Here is a 20,483-nt window from a genome sequence, read left to right on the forward strand (position 1 = left end):
CTGTTTATGAATGGCGTTTGTGGAACTGTTATCAAATATCAATATGATATTAACAAATATCATATTGAGAAACTTATGAACAGATAAATGATCTGATGTTTTCCCCTGTTTTTTGTTGTTTGCACACATATACATATTTTATATACTGTATACAGAAACAGAACCAGAATCAGAAAGAGTTTTATTGCCAAGTATGCTTGCACGTACAAGGAATTTGTTTTAGTGACAGAGCTTCCAGAACAAAAACAAATGACAAGACAAAACAGCATGACAAAAAAAAAAAAATTATATATATTATATTATATTATACTGTATACATACACATATGTATGTATGTATGTATGCATGTATTTATGCATTTACTTATGTTTTTATAATGGAAAGTAGTTTAATAAAAATGAATGCGTATTTGAAATGTTTTAATGAATTGTTCCTAAAAAATAGGCTAGTATTCCTTCATTAGTGCACCTATACCTTTATTCAAGTATTCCTTCATTATATGCACTTCTCTGCTTTGGCGGAAAACTGTTATTGGCTTTATAAATAGCTGGTATGACCAAGCCACATCCTTTCCAGCTCAGTAAATACAAACTGCACGAGACTGACAGCAGTTCAGACACAAGAGGTGACACAGCAGTTCAGACACTGAGCTTCACGATTCTCACACTTCATTATTCTGAGGTTAAACTACAGGTGAGTGACTGATTTCCAAGTATTATTGTACTTATGTACAGTATACATGCTCTTATTATTGCTTTCTACAAGATTTGTCATGTCTCTTTGACAAACGCAAACATCAGTGTCTTGATATCGGGGAAGAAACTGATACTGTTCGTCAGATTATACAGCAGAAAAGGAAATATTATTATTATTTTTTTTATTATTATTATTAGACATTATTGTGTAAAGTTTAATTCAGAAGCATATGTATGTATGTATGCATGTATTTATGCATTTACTTATATTTTTATAGTGGAAAGTAGTTTAATAAAAATTAATGGGTATTTGAAATGGGTTTTATGACAATATTTCTTCTGCCGTTTTAATGCTTTCTATATTTTGTACCTCATTAATTATGACTATTACTACTGTATTTATTAGATGCATTATGGTCCCCATAAAAATAATACTCTCTAGGAATATTAAAATACAATACAACCATTTAATAAAAAACTTTGTTGCTGTGTTGGTTCGCAAATTTAAACATGATGTACTGGTAAAAATTTTCAATTCTCTATCAAAGTAGTAGAACTACTATGTTTAAAAATAAACAACATTAAAAAAAAAAAAATTACAAATTGGAGTTTATGTTAAACTTTGTCAATCAGATGAAAACAAGTCCCAACAAACCCCTTACTGGTGATTTGTGTCGCATTATTTTTTATGTTTGTCCTAATTTTGCTTGCTTCCTGTTTCTTCTTCCTCCTCTCACAGCTAAAATGGATTATGATTACACCGATTATAACATCTCCTTTGATAGCATCAACTTCACAGACCCATGCGGCGGTGTTAAAAACTGTACGCTCTTTGAAAAAACTGACGATGTGATCGGCTGGCGTCATTGGTTTGCACTGATATCCTATTCGATCGTCTTCTTGTTGGGCGTCCCTGGCAATGGCTTGGTCGTCTGGGTGACGGCATTCAAGATGCCCACTTCAGTTAATGCCGTGTGGTTCCTGAACCTGGCCTTGACCGACCTGCTGTGCTGTTTATCCCTGCCGCTGCTCATGGTGCCCCTGGCTCAAGATCACCACTGGCCCTTCGGTCCATTGGCTTGCAAAATGCTGTACGGTCTACTGTATATGGTCATGTACTGCAGTGTGCTGATACTAACAGTCATCAGTCTGGACCGCTGGATCCTGGTGTCACGGCCCGCTTGGTGCCAGAACAGGAGGCGGCCACGCTTGGCTCGCTGGATCTGTCTGGGTACCTGGATGCTCGCACTCGTTGGCAGCATTCCTCAGTTCATCCATATGGAGGAAAGACTCTCAGGGACAAAGTTAATGTGTCGTGGCCATTACGCAAACATGACGCATGCCTGGGCCATGGTTGTGACACGATTCCTGCTTGGCTTTCTGCTGCCGTTCCTGATAATCTCATACAGCCACTGGTTAGTATACCAGAGGACACACCAAACGTCAGCTCGGAGGCAAAGCGAGAGATCAGCCCGGACTGTGCGTGTCATCTTAGCCATAGTGATTACCTTCTTCTTTTGCTGGATTCCCTTGCATATCATTGACACTATTGTGCTAAGCTTGCCCCATTCAATGGATGAAACAAGTGTCAAACTTTCCCTGGCTCAGGTATTAGCGCTCTGCCTGGCCTATTTTAACAGCTGCCTGAACCCACTGCTCTATGTCTGCCTGGGCCGTGGTTTTAAAGAGAGCTTTACCAAGACACTCAAGAGCGTCCTCAACTTCGCTTCCGAAGAGCCGACTCGAGGGGTCAGCATATCAATCACCAAGAGCACCACCGACACAAACTACTGAGAGAAGATGGTTTTAGTGGCTACCAGAAAAACCATACTCTGCTGCGCAATGACAAACATCCATTGAATGTGCAACAACGAACTGAACTCGAGAGTGTGACACCGATTCCAGAGCCCTTTCCAGCATTTTTGTAGTTTAATACTGTTGGGTTTTTTCCATTGACTTGGTTAGTTGTTATAGAAAAGGGTCTAGTAAAATCTTCAGAATTACAGCATGAATATTAAACCTGAAGATTATTCATAAAAAATAATAATCAGATATAAATATTCTGTATGTTGCCATATACGTTTTAAAAAGACTCACTTGTTGTATATTTTTTATTGTTATTTTAGATCTTCTTTTAAAATTAACAATTTAGATATTAAAAACACCTGCAGGTGTGCAAGTTTTTCCCACACATGGTGGATGTTCTCCAACATTCCAAAGACAAACAGATTAGGCTATTTGGCATTTTAAAATTGCCTGGAGTGTGTGAGTGTGTGCATGCTTATGCCGTGCGATCGGTTGGCACCCTGTCCTGGTGGTACCTCGCCTAGTGCCCAGACTTCCCCGGGGTAGTTAGTTTCCCAGGGTAGCTCTTCCAAGTCTTTCAGCATAAAGTAAATTCTGTAATGACTGGCATGATTTATTCAGGTAAGTTGCATTTAATAGTAGTTACAGTACAGTGTTAAGTTCAGGAATGTAGGTCTAAGGGCGTAACCTGACCAAGCTTCACGTAGATGCAGACTAGTTTGAGCTGGATCTCTTAACTGCTTTAACAGTAGGAAAAAAAATCCTGCTTATGTTGAAATTGCAAAATGACAGCACGGCACACAGGAAGTTGAGCAAACTCAAAGTGTTAGAGACCAGCATGGGTACCAGTCACTTCTTCTAACAAAAACCTAATCTTAATCAGAGTTCAGTCAAGTGACATTTAGTGAAATCTAACATTTATAAAATGTGTTTTTATTAATAGGTAAAGTACATCATGCTAGATATAGTAATTATGAAAGTCATCATCATCATCATCATCAAATACGATACAGCTTCATTGCAAGTTCAGGCAGCAAGAACAGTGGTGCCTTAGTGGTTAAATACATCAGGTGTTCAAGTCAAACTGGGATTTGCGAGGATATTTCTGGTGAATGAAGGCATAACACTGATTCATAAATAGTGATCCTGGTTGAAGCAGCTGCAGTCATTCTTATGAATAGCGAGTAGAACGCCTCAAAAATTATTTTGTTTTTAAAATTAACAGATAAATTGTCAACTACTGTTGACTGTGTGTGGGAACTGTAAACACAATTAATCATTCACCAACACCACTTGTACATTACTGGAGCTATAGGCTGGTAGTTATTGCAGTCCTGACCTCACTCCAAGCCACTTTTACATGTTTGGGCCATTAAAGGAGTTCCTGGGAGGCCGGCGTTTCAGATGCGAATCAGACAGACAGTCCGATCATGGCTCCGGTGAACTGGGAATACTCTCAGTCGGTATCCAAGCACTAGTGAACCACTGGAATAGGTGCATTAACGTAGCAGGGGATTATATAGAGCTTTTACTCTCATAACTGTTCTGTTATTCTGTACAATCAAAAGTCCCGGTTTGACTTGAACACCCTGTGCACAAAATAGGCTGCCTGGAAATTCTTTTCAATTGTACATTAAGATAGAATTAAATTATCAGTTTTTAACCTGCCTTTTCGTGTCTAATCTTTAACCGCTAAGAAAACATATTCCCAGAAAAAGAAAAAAAAAGTTTTTCCTCTGTGCTCGGTGAACGACTTCAGTGCCATTTCCATATTTGAAAGTTTTACGGATCTGAAACTTGCAATGTAGGAAATATTCGTTTCTTAGCATGCCTGTCCGTCTGTTTTTCAACTGCATACTCATTTATTTTGCACAAATGTATGTTTTTACAAGTAAAACTATTGAAATAAAAAAATACTTTTATTGATTTTGTGCCTGTTATGTTTTTGCATAATCTATACAGTAAGTCTCTAACATGGAGGCTAAAGAGGTATTAATCTCATGAAACTTATTTTGAACTATAAACTCCATATTTTGTCCTAATTAAACAGCCCATAATAATAAAATCAGGTCAAAATATTAATGTAAATATGTTAAAGGAAAAACAAATTTATAAACAAAAACAATAAGTATGTGATTGCCTGCATATTAATTCCTGTTGATGTTAAACCTGGTGATTCCAGCGATCAGATTCGACTAAATACAATCGATTTTTAAATAACGGCTTTAATGATGATTTGTAAAATTCCCAAGTTTGGAATATCATTTCTAACCGGTTCCAGACTGATCCTTGTCCAGAACATTGTCCTGAAGTGTTTTATTGGATCTTAGTTCTTCATCATGCTGGTTGTTGTTCTAACAGAATATTCTTTTTATTTTTTTAATTCTCTATGTGTTCCACCATAATTCTTATGATGACTGGAGTTTTATAGCCATGGAAGTGAATATTTATGAAATCACATCTTTTGTATTTAGAATTTGCACACACAAACAAATCTATATTAAAAAAAAAAAAAACTTCACTTAGCTTGCAGTTGTGGTTAAAAAGCTGTGTTATTATTGCCCAGATAATAAACTACATATAATCAGGAGCTAATGAGAGGAAAACGGTGCTGTTCAAAAGTGCACATTATAAGCTTACTGTATGGTGAGCAGTGTTTCAAAGTAAAGGTTTTTACTGTATAATATAATTTAATGCAAGTTTCAGGGAGAGTGTGAGAGGATTTAAGAAAATGTTACTGTAAAACCATCTCTTAAAGTTTCAGTGAAAAATATGAGGGGCGTTCGAGTCAAACCGGGATTTGTGGTGAAATTTCCTGTTAATGATGGTGTAAAAGTGATTAATAGGTCTGCAAAAATGTGTTATTGCCACATCCTCTGTACTGTCCTGATGCTAGGTCTCTCATTAAAGTGTATAAATAAGTATCATCTTATCAGTTTTCCATATTTTGTAGTGCTACAACCCAGAACTTCAATGCACTTCAAAATGGTATCCAAGTGGGAATTCATGTTTTCACCAAACAGCCCATAATAATAAAGTCAGGTCAAATATTAATGTAAATATGTTAAAGGATGAAAAGTTATTTATAAACAAACAAACAACAAAAGTGTACGTGATTGCCTGCGGGGGTTTTTTCAATGAGAGTTTTTGCTCCTATTATTGTGTTTTGTTTGTTCTGTACAATCAAAGTCTTGAAATCTCAGGGCAAAATATAAGGGGCGTTCAAGTCAAACTGGGACTTGAGATGGTGTAAAAGTGATTCATGTTTGCAGAAGACTCCAAGCACAGTACAGCGATAACCCTTTTAACCGGTTGGGAGTCATATCGTACTGTCCTGACCTTGTACTGTCCGCCGGTGTACTGAAACATTCTACCTTGATGGTGTCCAAGCACTAGTGAAACACTTGGATAAATGCATTAGTGTATCAGGAGATTATACAGAATAGAGAAATTAAGGGAGTTTATACACTGTGTTCTGTTATCCTGCACAATCAAAAGCTCCCAGTTTGTCTTGTACAAAATAAGGTGCTTGAATTTAAAAAAAAAATGTGCAAATGTACCTTTAGGAAAAATTCATATATCAGTTTACAGCCTGGCCTTTCGCACCACTGAGAAAACATTGCTGAATTTTTTTTCTTTCTCAGGCCTTTCGTGCTTAAGTTTCAACACTCAGTAAACAACTTCAGTGTCATTTCCACATTTGAATGTTTTATGGATCTGAAACTGTAGATTCAAATGTGGAAGGTAATATTAATGTCTCACCATGCTTGCATGTGTTTTTTCCCATAATATTTACAGCATCACAAATTAAACATATTGGAAAAATATATATCTTTTTGCCCCTCATATATATAGTATTCCCAGCTATCAAAGTGTATAAATAGGTATTCATCTCATCAGTTTTCCATAATTTGTAATGTAACAACCCAGAATTTAAATGCACTTAAGTGGGAATCCATGTCTTTGGTAAACAGCCCATAATAATAAAGTCAGGTCAAAATAGTAATGTAAATATGTTGAAGGATGCAAAAGTTATTTATAACTTTAAAACAATATTTATGTGATTGCCTGCTTATTAATTAATTCTGCATATTAATTAAATCTCTAAACTTCCTCATCATGCTGGTTGCTTGTACTATACGCTTCCTAACAAAACAAAGGATCCTTTCTTCATTCCTGATGGAGTTATACTGAGGTCACATGACACTTTAATTACACACAGGTGAACTCCATTTAAATAACCGAGGACAATTCTAATGGTGACTGAGGTTTTACAGCAGTGGAAGTGAATATTTATGCAATCACATCTTTTGCACTTAAAATTTGCACACAAACACAAATCTATAAAATAAAAAAATGAATTACTTTCTCTTAGCTTGCATTTGTGGCTAAAAATCTGTGTTGTTATTGCCTAGATAGTTAATTTCATTCAGTGAGAATCCTAGACATGGGCAATGCTGTGTGTACCAGGAGCTTATGAGAGGAAAGAAGTGCTGTTTCAAAAGTGCAATTTATAAACTTACTGTATGGTGGGTTTACCGAGCAGTGTTTAAAAGTAAAATTATTCATTATCTAATTTAATGTAAGTTTTAATAAGTTTATCTATAAAACTAAAAAAACCCATAAAAGATGAAAGGTAACGAAGTACATTCAATATAAGTAGAGTTTTCACATATCTTAACTTTACTCGGGAAGTTTTATTAGTTTTATACTTTTTACTTTTTACTTTTACTCCGCTACATCCGACAACAAATACCTGTACTTTCTTATTCACTATTTTGTCGCGTAATCTAATCTCTTTTAATTTAAGTTTTCAGCAAAATGTAATATGATTTAAAAAAAGTAGTAACAAGTGTCAAAAAAAAATTCATATTTAAGTCATACTGAAGTTTCAGTGCAAAATATGAGGGGGCGTTCGATTCAAACCGAGACTTGTGATAAAATTTCTTGTGAATGACGTTGAAAACATTTTAAATACGGCCGTATGTGGTAAATGACCATCTCGATCTAAGGGCCAAGCCACATCCACTGTACAGTCCTGACCTTGCTCCAGGACATTTCTACATGTTTGGGCCATTTAAGGAGTTCCTAGAAGGCCAGGGTTTCATCTATAAGGCAGGCAGTCCAGCGTACTGAAAAAACTTTCTCTCTTGATGGTGTCCAAGCACTAGTGAAACGCTGGGATAAGTGCATTAGTGTAACAGGGTATTTTATAGAGAAAGAAGGGTGTTCTGTTATTCTGCACAAGTGCAGGAAAGGCCCGGTTCGACTTAAACGCCTCTCAAAGAAATTAAAATGACATTAGACATTAGGAATAGAATTGAGGTATAAATACCACAGTGTGGTATTTATTGGCAAGATGTGTAATGAACAGTGATGTTTAATATAAAACGTTTATTATCATCATGCATCAGAAAGCTTTTCCAAAAACTAGAAAATGCAAAGACAAAAAAAAAAAAATGCTGGCATATAAAAACAGCAGGCAAGACAAAGCTTCATTATGTACAAGACTCTGTACAATGTCCTTTACGACTGTCGGAATGGCTATTTCTCACATCGAGGTCAGCAGTGTTATCACAAGATACACATCGCACATTCACAGCTGTTTCACTGTGTGGCATCGAGCTCATACTCATACAGCAACCCCAGCTAATTTCATAAAAGCTTCTCGTTTTTACACCAAGGGCACAAATAAACTTGTATTATCAGAGACAGGATGAAAACATGGGGGGGATTAGACGAGCCTCTGATTTATTTATTCTTGACCTAGAGGCTGGAGAGCATGTCTCCCGTCCTTACCAGTGACTACATCAGGATGTCCATATGGTGTTTGATCACTGGGCATGACAGTGAAAAATTAGAGAAAAATTCAATTCATAAAAAACATTCATAAGGGTAAATCGATATCTGTTTATGATAAACTGCATATGGCTTGACATGGGATTAGTTGTTATTGGAGGAAAAATTCTGAATTGCCCTGATTTAATTTCACTTACATACAACAAAACTGAAAAAAAGGGTAAATAATAAAAATAATGTCATCAGAGATGGAATGAAACTAAGTACAATCAATGTGTTACTGTAGTTAAGAACAGTTTTCACATATCTGTACTTTACTTGAGTAGTTTTATTAGTTTCATACTTTTTACCTTTACTCCGCTACATCCAACAACAAATACCTGGACTTTCTTCTTCACTACATTTGTGCATGACGTTTTGTCACATAACCACAGTGTTGTGTAGTGTATGAAGCGGTAATATCGCTACCTGCTGCCTATTATACATAATTGAGTGATTTGCCTTCCCTCCAAAAAATAAAAAACACTCAATCATGTAGCAGGTGTTTGAAATCCGAGAAAGCAGACAAAAACAGCACATTTACAGTTTGGAAGGCAAGAGAGGGAGATATGGACAGAGAGAGAGAGAGAGAGAGAGAGAGAGAGCGTCTTTTACTATGGTTTAGCCAACAGTGAGTTAAAACATTTGCATATGTTACTGTAATGTAAATGTAATCTTTTACTTGAGTAATATTTGACTTGGTGTATCTCTACTTTTACTCACATAGAGGATTTGTATACTTTGCCCACCAATGGCTATGGTTATTGTCAGGTACATCATAAAAAGTGGAGGGAAAACCTTCTAGGAGACAAAAAAAATCTTTCTTCGTTCCTGCAGTAAGTACATCTTGCATATGCCCCCAAAAGAGGCAATGTGTCTTAATTATCACAGTTCAGCAATATCAAGAGAAATCTTTTTAAATAAGGTGCAATGTGGTATTTCTAAGCGTCATGCCCATGATCCTCCTTCATTGGTCTTCATTCACTTTATCCTGGACAGGGTTGTTGTTGTTGATGTTGATCTTATTCCAAGAATACAAATTAGGAAATGTCAACGGCAAAGCCACAATACACTGACAAGCATGTTGTAGGAGGAGAAGGACAGCTGGACTATCCACAGGAATGCATTCAGACATGACAAAGCAGAAACAATGCCTGCTGCTCTATTGTGACACCCAGGACAGATTAAACATCAGCGAAATCCACAAATCAGAAATATCAGTTTGTTTTTTATGATTGAAACCAAAAGGGCCAAAATTCAAAAATAATTTTAAGAAAGAACAGTATTTACTGTAAGTCACTCATCCAGAAAACCAAAAATTATGTTTGTGTGCTGAGAATCCTCCATAATTAAACCATATGGGAACTGTACAAAGGATGTCACTCAACATTCAACTCGGTCAGAATACAGTAAGTTCATGTATTAAATCCAGCTTTTGGTGCTCAGATGATTTCCACTTTCTATCATCATTACACCATCAAACCCTGGAAGCACAGCATATCCCAAACAAATCTCTAATTTCATATCTGAGACTACACAGTGGTCATAACTTTTAGCGAGCCTGAGCGGAAACGCAGGATCTTCCTCTTCAGTGCATGTGAGGCTTTGATCCTGACCATGGCAGTAGGTGCATTCTGGGAGAAAGAAGGCACACCAGGGGGCACTTCCTGAGGCCACACTAGGCCCCCACTTTCATCAGAGTCACTTGACTTTAAGCTGGACCCGGGTGAGCACGTCTCACTCGACGTGGAGTCAGATCCGTCTCCTTGAGTTCTTCTAGCATTCATATCATTCCCAATGCATTGATCGTGCTCACTGTACTCCAGACACAAATGTGGGGTGATCTGTAATGGCAGGTTTGCGTCTCTCGGTGGTCGTTCCTCCGCTCTACAAAACATTGCCTTCTCTTCTCGACCGAGGTCTGCCGCGGAGCTCCAGAGTCTCTGATTGGACATATAGTCTTCATTAAAGCGGTGCATATCCATATCCCAGCCCTGTGGGGGGTATTCTTGTTCAAGTTTGGTATAAAAACCTTGGGATCGGAAGTTGCCTTCTGATTGAGCTTGGCTAATTGTCTTAAGATGTTTCTGCGGCCAGCTTTCCTCCTGATACATTCTGGCTATTGGCAGCTGATGTGGCATGTCCAGAGATATAGATTCCCAGTCTTGTTTGGGAGATTCAGAGGTTGAAGTTAGAGAAACAATGGAATGATGAAGATAACGTGAGTCTACATCTGCAATGATACTAGATGGCTCTATGGAAAAGGTTAGATCTTTGCAAGCCTGTGAGAATCGATTAGCCTCATCTTCCAGATACAACCTATTTTGCGATTCCTTTTCATTGTTACACAATTCCCATTGCTGCCACTCTGAATTTTCAGGTTGTTCGCAATAGTCAGAGGGATAAGCATTCAGTTCTTGCCAGCAGTCAGGAGTAGGAGAGGTGGGTGTTTGGTTGATGCAATAGCGTTGCAGAAGACCCAAAATATAAGTCTCTACACGCATTGCTTGCTGAATGTCCTCTGCCGTAGGTTCCTCGTCCTCCTCCACAATGGGAACCTGATGATCAGCATGGGATACAATGGGGCCACCATCTTTATTTAAATTCATAATGGGACTCATGTGCGGTTCATTCACGTCCTCTCCATTTGCCGTTTGACCTTTTGACCACAGAGTTCCATCGTCATCATCATCCTCTTCATCCTCGATTCCTTCTGCAATGCCTTCTAAAGTGGTATAGGGGGCAGAGAATGACCGAGGCAGAAACGAACGCAAGGGTCGTACCCTTTGGGACCCCCAGTCCAGCATGTAGGCGTCTTCTGGGAAAGAGGAAGCAAATTCAGTATCACTATAAAGAGATGACAAACTGTGCACAAGTTTTTGAGATGATATTGTCAAGGAACTAGACTGCGTTATTGTGAACAAAATGATTTACACTTGTCAGATCATATGAATCTTGTGATTCGTCAAAACGCTTTCTTTACAGGTTTAATTCTGAAGGTAGATTTAAGCCTTTTGTAATATTATTAAAAAATATAGATTATGCAGCTCTACTGAACTTGTTAGTATATACACATTTGATTGTACAGTATACAGTATACAGTAAACATCACAGGTTTGTCTTAATGTGCTCGCTCTAGGCATTATTGTTTTTTATAAAAATAGCATTTTTTAAAAGGTATGTATGGTGGACACTTTGCATATTCTGATCAGCCATAACATTACAATGCAAACTAGTATGTCCGGCATTGTTTCGGTTCTCCTTGTGCCACCTGGGCAGCTCTGGCCCCTCAGGGCATGATGTCTCTGATGTCTGGCACCAGGACATTGCCAACGGTTCCTTTGGATCGGCCTTGTTTGCCCAGCAGATCTTGATGTAATTAGGAGTTGGGAGTTTGGAGGATTTGGAGTGTTGGTCAGCCTTGAGTGCCAATGACGCCATCACCAGTTTATTGGGATATAATTAATAATCAATGTTAATGTGTTAAAGTTATGAGTTAGTGTTATGGCTGATTGTTGTACTTATTTATTAAACTTGTGTGCTAGGAAATCTTGTGTGTTTATATGGTGTAACATTTTTGAGAGGAGTCTTCAGTGTGAGCAGTCTGTAATAGCAGGTTTCTTGCTAAGGTAAAGTCACTAGAACAAAGGACTTTGATGTTTTACAGTTTCTCATTGTAAAATTGAGGGTCAAATTGAAAAGACAGAAAAAAACAGATGAGTGCTTTTTATAGCTGCTTTAACATGAGATAATTTGTTTCTCTGGATTAAATTTTAACAATATAAAAATAAAAAGTCTTCTTACTATCGTAGAAGAATAGTCTACCTAACAACAGAGCATAATTACTTTATTGGACTTTGGCTGCTCCCTCAACGAGGGGTCGCCACAGCGGACCATCCGATCCGCACAACAACTTGGCACAGATTTTACACCGGATGCCCTTCCTGACACAATCCTCCCCTTATCCGGGCCTGGGACCGGCACTGCATTCAGTGACTGGGGTTTTTGGGCGTAACCTGGGATCTGAACCCGGGGCCTTCCGCATAGCAGGAGAGAAACCAATCACTGAGCCACCAATAAATATACAGTATGTGTGAGCAGAATTCACTTTTTTTTCAGAAGGATCTCCAGTGTGTGTATACAAAATAAAAAAAAGAAATAAAAAGGTTCTGGCTCAGCAGTAGCTCATTTACACAGACAGTGAAACAGCATGTTTAGGAGGAGGAGTGAAACATGTGCAGTTTGAGGTACAGTATGCAAGAAATGCATTATATGAGGGTCAGCTGGAGCATTAACACACACACACACACTTTGGGGAAACTCTGAGAGCTGTTATAACAAAATAGAAAAATATTACTTTTAATTAACACTTTAAACATTATACAGTATTATTATAGACAGTAAAGATACATTTAGAGTTACTAATAAATAAGACAATCATGTGTATAGAGGATGGATGAGTGAACATCTGGAGTACAGACTGACCTGCTGATCTGCCTCTGTGGCTGTAAAAAGAAAGACTTGGTGAAGATTTCGAGTGTTTTAAAGTGGACTGAATCTCACTCTGCTCGTAGAAACCTGAGGACATACAGAAAATGTCAAAAACAATATCTCAGTGCAGAATGGTAATAATAAAGATCAGTATATACAGTACTCCACACTTCAAGAGAAATGATGGATTAAACAGAGTTTAGATTAACCATGGGTCTGACAATGTTGATTATAAAGCCTACTGTACAATCATGTTGTTTTTTTATTTTCTGACCAGTAAACCTTCTCCATCATAATGAACAAGACAAAGATGTGAACTATAGAGAATCAAAGGAAAAATAAGCCTTCTTGAAGTTTTTAATATTGCAATGGCGAGCACAAAGGAGCAGTTTGGGGCTGAATAAATGTTGTGCTTATAAGAGTGCTCTAGTACGTCTTGTATTTTATTCCACAGTGCTGTTGAATTCTCTAAGCTCGTTTGTGTAAAAGGTGTTAATTTGTTTTCTGTAATAGTCAGTAATTCTGGATGTAATGAAAATGACACATTTAACCACTAACGGGCATGCTGTTGTACTGAATATCAGCACGGCTGTACTGCAGTTGTAGGCATGAGGGCGAGTGTGATATTGCATTTATACTACAGTTCTACAACTTTATTAATCAACAGATTATGATTTGTTGGTTTATTTTTAAACAGTTATTTTGCTCCCTTTCCAGACTGGTGGAGTTGGTGACTGATAATCAGCAACAGACAGCAGCTAATTTCCGGGGTTCTCAAATCCCAAATAGAGTTCATTATAGAAGCTTGTGCAATACAGTATGTAGGGTCCCTTGTCCCTGAAACCAAGTAGCACCCTTGATCAGGGGCTAAAGAGGGATTTGGGATTCAGCCTTGTCTAAGAAGCAAGCATTTGATTTTCTGTGCCGTGTTTACAGGTAGTTTACAGTTCTGTACTGGGAGTACGTTCGTAAGTCCAAACAAAGTAAGATTTGTACGCCTTTGACACGAATATACAATGTAAAGCATACCAATTGACTTGACTGGATCTCTGGCCCCTTTCCCCACACTGCCATTATGTGGCCAAAAAACGTTACTGTGCCTAAGGAAATGAATCTCACACGTCAAATGTAACAGTGTTGTCCCTGATGCCATTTTGTCTCAGAGCTGTTTTCCACTGTATTGGACTGTGAACTCACTTACACACTGAGACTACTGCGTATAACTGTTAATATTGGTATAAAGTGCTCTGCAGTGTCTATTTTTGGTACAATACACATGAGTTACTGCTGTGATTAAACCGGAAGTAGAACCGTGGTCTGTTCATATTTGCAGAAATTTTTAACTCTGTACTCTTAGCAGTTTTTCTGTTAAAAGCTTCAATCTTCTGTTCTATTAACTTCAAAGGCATATGAAATGCAAGTGATTACAGGGAATAACATGTTTTATGGATCTCACAATAACATTAAACTGTAAAAATGATAAGGCATACAATGTGTTTTTCTTTAAAAAAAAAAATCCAATTTGTTTTCACTGATGTAGCCTGTTTTTTGTTTTTTTGTTTTTTTTTTAAACATATCCATACAAAATTCACTCCAGGCAACTTTTGATCAAAAACACTGTGTGAACTAGTATAGACAGTAGAGCAGCATCAATAGACTTATACATTATCCAAAAGATCACTATACATACCACACATTGGTGTACCTGAACTAGACACACTGTCCTCTGTGTTGGGGTCCACAGTTAATTCACTGAGCTGCTGCTGCAGTACCTCCAGTACACCACCAGGGGCATCCCTGAGCTGTTTCTGCAATACACATCATCATCATGAAGGTGGATCAGTGTCAGGGTTTGCAGTCCTACTCCAAGTTCAGGTGTTTCCCCAACTTTAACAAATCTGACATCATTAACTGAACACCAAAATGTACAAAAAAATTACACAGACACCTAAAACGACATAAAAGCATTTTTCAGCTATTTATTAGCATTATTATGCACACATACTGGTACATATTTAGCACATTAAACACACCTACACTCTTATATCGTCTCTTCTTATCTGCTTGATCATTTTCAAATTAGTGAAAGCTTATTAAAGGAAAATCAATGGTAAAGATCTTCCATCCTTGAGAGACAGAAAATCAAAATGTTGCTATGCAACGTCTATAAAGCCATGCATAATGTATTAACCTTCCCTATCCAAACTTGGATAATTAGTGGAGATGCTTAGGCTGAATGAGAACTGGATATTGATAGCGCTAAAGGAACGGTGCATGCTTATTATACCAAACAAACGAAAAACAAACAAACAAACAAACAAACAACCGCTTCTGGTTTCAAACACCTGCTACACGATGGAGCGTTTCACAGAGGGAAGGCGAATCATGCACTAGCATATTTTAAAACAGATTTACCAGTCAGTAGGTGGCTTCAAATGCTACACAGCACTGTGGTTATGTAACACAATGCCATGCACAAATGTAGTGAAGTAGAAAGTACAGATATTTGCTGTAGGATGTAGTGGAGCAAAAGTAAAAAGGATTTATTTATACTTATACTACTCATGAAAACTGTACTTAAGTTCAGTAACAAATTAAATGAACTTAATTACCTTCCACATCAGTAAACACATTAATATTAAATCCTATTCATTTTGTACATGATAATGATTTATGTCCATATATCTTATTTTTCTGGCTTTTTCCTGAACACCCCCCCCCCTCGCCCCCCATGTATTCAGTCATGCGTAGTTGTCAAATTGTGTACTTCCATAAAATCCATAACCTACAGCCTACAGAATAATATAAAAACACATTTGTTCTGTGATCTGTCTTTATATAACTTGTGTAAATCCTTGCTTTTGATCCTTCTTGAACACGCGCACACACACACACACACACACACACACACACACACACACAGAGGTGGCAAATAACAAAGTACAAATACTTTGTTACTGTACTTAAGTATTTTTTCATGTATCTTTCATGTACTGTATAACTTGTGTTAAAATTTGTTTTCTTTTTAGAACATTTTAGATTGCAGAAAAGAAACCTCTCCTTGACTTGAACATTCATGTTATCAACTGTATCAACATCAAGTGTTCAAAACACTTTGAAATACTGTACATTAGTAACTCAGTCAGGAAGAAAAAAAATCTGTTTCTTTTTGCCGCACTTGTACTTTTGCACTTACAATACAGAGTGTGTAGACAGAGTGTTCAGAGCGAAGAAAACTAAAGAGATACTTCGACTTGTACATGTTTAGACAAGTACTTGTACCTTTACTTGAGTACTGAGTTTGTGTAATCCTGCCACCTCTGCAGACACACACACACACACACACACACATTCTCTCTCACTGAAACAAACACATCGTCCCAACTTTCACAGAGTTCACCTCAGATAAGTTCGTCTCACTTTCCTGACGTCGTGTTCATTCCCAGTTTAGCAGTGTCTAAAATTAAACGCGACCATGTCCCTATTAACGCTGCCTCGTAACCATGGCAACGGGGTTTAGTTGTGATGGATGGCCGGGTATGAAAGAGGAAGACAAGAGGAAAGAGAGCGTGGGATAAGAAGCAGTAATGAGACCAGGTTTTTGTGTATTAATGATGCGGTTTGGCCAGGCTTGTGTCATTTCAGACTTCCACCGGTCGTCTCAGCTTATTTATTATTAAAGTGAGCGATTTAAACGAATTCTGTTCTCCGGTGAAAGTGAAATTCAATCTTGATGATGTTGCAATCAAAAGCAAACAGCCTGCAGCTCAGATATGAACTCTGTTTCCTTGGGACTTTTCCATAATTAATCTTCATAGCTGTGTCAAGGTGTGTGCGCGCGCACACACACACACACACACACACACACATAATATTCAATGTTAAACGAGCAGCAATGGGGGAAAATCTGCTGGAGAATCAGGTATTAGGTTTGATTTAAAAATCCAAATAAATAATAAATACTGAGACTGATGGCATTTTAAGACACTGAGCATCTACTTATTCATATGCTCATGTATTCCGCTGAATTGGGCACAAAGGTTAAGACTCTGGCTCAGTGATCAGTAGGTCGGGGGTTCGAGCCCCAGCACCACCAAGCTGCCACTCTTGAGATCTTGAGCAAGACCTTTACCCCCATCTGCTCCAGGCGTGCTGTGTCCTGGCTGACCCTGTGCTCTGAACCCAGCCGAGATGTGTAAAAAGAAAAAAAAATCACCTTACTCTGCTGTAAGGTTTTAATCTATCTTAATCTTAATTATATAAAATGAGGCTCAGCACATAAAGAGCTAATGAGCTAATTCAATTGTTTACACAGGATTACATGTCATTGAAATGTAATAATTTATGTTTCAACTCTAATCTTTATGCTTGCCTTAGGGAAATGTTCACTCAGTAGTATACTTAAGTGGATTGCTCTAAATTTTCTGCTGCTTGAAAAGCTCTCTTGTTCTACACGAAAGCATCAGTATTAAAATGATTTGAGAACTGCAATATTAATGCAGTGCCTGATGCTGTTTGAGACACACTACTGTATCGGTGTTATCGCTGATCTGGGAATGAGCCAACACCTGACTCATACCTGGTTAGTGCTGCCATCTGTGCTTGATGGTTTGGCACCCTGTCCAGGGTGTACCCTGCCTCATGCCTTAAGACTCCCGGGATAGGATCTAAAAAAAAACTATGCTAAGAGGTCAGAGTCTAGAACAACTGTGAAGAGAAAAATACACAACACATATGCATTGTGGAGAACATGCAGTGCCTTTTATTGTGTTATGCACTAAAATGCACTTGAAGTATTCATGGACCGTCATGTAATCATGTAACAAATGTGGTAAATGAAAATGTAAAAAATAAATCACATACAAAAAAAGAACATATTTAAAAAGCATGCATGTGGATATCATATCAAAAAGTTCATGTGAATTTTTTTTTTTTTTTTTTTACATATAACAAGAAATTAATTACATGCAGTCACATACAGATAAACAATGTCCTACATGTAGAAAAACTGATGTGTAATTAATTTAATGTAGGGAAAAAATATGAAAATATATTGAAGAATACAAAACCATGCTATTTTTTTACATCATACTTTTTTCACATATATGGATTTTTTTCCCCAAATGTGTGTGTGTGTGTGTGTGTGTGTGTATATATATATATATATATATATATATATATATATATATATATATGTGTGTGTGTGTGTGTGTGGAAAAATTATGATGTAAAAAACTTCTTTCTTTCTTTCTATCTTTTTTAAGAATTTATTTGATCGTGAAGAGATTTTAGTACATTTTATTTCTGTGTAAAAATTGTGGTAAATCTTAGTTATCTTTTAACCTTTTCCTGTGTGTGTGTGTTTGTGTGGTGTTTTCCTGGGTCGCGTGCCTCTGACTGCTCATTTGAGTGACGCGTATCGTGGTTGGCTGGCTCAGGGAGATCAAAGGGCTCGTGACTACGAGGCGCGCGCTGTCCCGTGAGAGATAGAACCTATTAGTATTCCACTCCACGCGCCTTTTGTTTGATCTCCCGAAAGTAGGGCGGGGACCTGGAGGGGGGGTGGGGCTGCTTTGATTTAATTATATGATTATTTCATTATATCATTTCCCTTGCACGGTGGAGTGTTTGCGAGTGACGTCAGCGCTGCACGTGCATCACTGAAGCGCAGCTTGTTTATCAGCAGACCTATTTTTTGTTTTTGTTTGCTTGCTTGTTGTTTTTTATTTTATTTTATATATTGCTTAAACATTTTTTTTTTTTTTTTGCTGCCAAGTCCCGGATGCACGAACGTTTTTGTGAATGCAAATATTTATTGTTTTATGCACTTCTCTGCATAAAGAAATAGCGTCGTGCATGTTATTTCTTCTTTTCTTTTTTCTCTTTTCTTTGAAATTACAAAATAGTGCATGGTTAAGAACGCACTTGGACTTGTTTAAGTTGTGGTGATCACCAGAAAGGAACAATGGACCATTAAAAATTGGTCCAAACTCCACCCCCATCCCAAAGACACATCAATTTCACCTGTCAAATAGCCTCTCTCTCTCTCATACACACACACACACACTACAAAGGGGCAGAGAGTGGGATGCGTTCAGCTGTGAAATATCAAGGCAATAATAATAAATAATAATAAAATAAAGTAAAAAAAAAAAATGATAGATGCATGCACTTGCAAATGTACAGAATTTTTTTTAAATGTGTCCAAAATGCGCGATCATCCTTCACCCAATTACGCGCCGTGTGCTCCTGATGTACCCACGCATTATAACCGCTTCGTGCGCTTGTTATGAATTCAGACACTAAAACTACCCCATGTTCATGCACCCGGATGCAGATGTTGTCATACTGACCTGCTGCCATGTCGGAGTCTCGGTGTCTCCTCCAGTTGCCAGGACACCCAGCACGAGTCTCTCCTGTCTCTGCCTGGCGGTCTCCAGCTCCCACAGGCTGGACACGATGTCCTCCAGGAGCTCCTTATTGCGGCTTGTCATGTGGCGAGGGATTCCGCGGTGCATGAGGACACGCTTTCTTTTATTTAAAAAAACAAAACAAAAAAAAACACCGTCAGTCTCATTAACACGAGCACCTGGTGACGTCACACAGCATATCCCTCTCCTCGGCACCGTCTGATCAGCGTCTCTCCACGTGAACTCGCACTGAGCGCTTCCTTCTCTCGTCACGCCGCGCATCCAGATGTGCGCTCGAGCCGACGCTCCCGCTTGGAATATTCATCTCGGCGCTCGTGCTATTGGATGTGAGCTCCTGCTGCAGTCATGAATATGAAGAGGAATCGAGCGCGACTCAATCCTATTGGCTGCTGCAGAGTCTAAGGTCCATTCCCACAACGCGCATGAATGAACCAAGACTGTATACACTCATTATCTCTACAGCTTTACCCACTTTATCCACACACACACATACACATATACATACATTCACTCACTAAGAGGCAATTAGCCTAACCTGCATGTCTTTAGAGGAAACCCACCAAGCACAGGGAGAACACATTAACTCCATGCACACAGACCCTGAGGTGGAAATCGAACCTGGAACCTGGAGGTGCGAGGCCTATACCACACTAAACACTACTCCACTATGGCGCCATTATTATAGTTCATTATTATTTATTTTATTAATAACTAGAGTAAGTACCCAGCATTTACAGGGAAAAAAAAATGTAGAAATAATTAAAAGTTTAAACCTATAAATGATCTAATCAGCTTAAATGTAATCTGTGATAATATTATTTCAGGTTGAAGCCTACAGTATGTACTATTCTGTCTGTCTTTCTGTATGGCAGAACTCTCTGTCTAACTTATTAATACAAAGAAAACACACTCTGTGAGGTTGAGTATCGTGTACACTAAGTTGCACTTCTTTCATCGTCAGACAAATACACTCCCTGTTCGGTAATCAGAGAGTGAATCACCGATGAGAAATGGAAAAAGCAGATCGGATAAAGATGAAGTTTTGTCTTCAAACGACTTCAGCATGTTATACCACTTCAGCGCTGTTATTACAAGGAAAGTAAAAATATGAACTATGTCTTAAAAATATTCAGTTTTTTTATGTCTTAAAAATATTCAGTTTAGCTTTTCTAATTAATATCTATCGGTGTTTCTTTATGTACATTGAGCGAGTAGCGCATTA

At 37.9% G+C, this 20,483-nt stretch overlaps 2 protein-coding genes across 2 annotated transcripts; one reads left to right on the forward strand and one right to left on the reverse strand.

Moving 5' to 3' along the window:
- Positions 1-584: 584 nt before the first annotated feature.
- Positions 585-4,427, forward strand: LOC128527392 (C5a anaphylatoxin chemotactic receptor 1-like). Its single transcript, XM_053499717.1, has 2 exons — positions 585-693; positions 1,435-4,427. Exon 2 carries the CDS (start codon positions 1,440-1,442, stop codon positions 2,487-2,489), a length of 1,050 nt encoding a protein of 349 aa, XP_053355692.1. The 5' UTR covers positions 585-693; positions 1,435-1,439; the 3' UTR covers positions 2,490-4,427.
- Positions 4,428-8,949: 4,522 nt separating this feature from the next.
- Positions 8,950-19,601, reverse strand: LOC128528156 (uncharacterized). Its single transcript, XM_053500912.1, has 4 exons — positions 19,184-19,601; positions 14,536-14,638; positions 12,825-12,917; positions 8,950-11,157 (listed from the first exon to the last, which is right to left on the reverse strand). Exons 1-4 carry the CDS (start codon positions 19,520-19,522, stop codon positions 9,872-9,874), a joined length of 1,821 nt encoding a protein of 606 aa, XP_053356887.1. The 5' UTR covers positions 19,523-19,601; the 3' UTR covers positions 8,950-9,871.
- Between the last annotated feature and the right edge of the window lie 882 nt (positions 19,602-20,483).

This window comes from Clarias gariepinus, chromosome 7, assembly GCF_024256425.1.
Source record: "Clarias gariepinus isolate MV-2021 ecotype Netherlands chromosome 7, CGAR_prim_01v2, whole genome shotgun sequence".
Taxonomy (NCBI): domain Eukaryota; kingdom Metazoa; phylum Chordata; class Actinopteri; order Siluriformes; family Clariidae; genus Clarias; species Clarias gariepinus.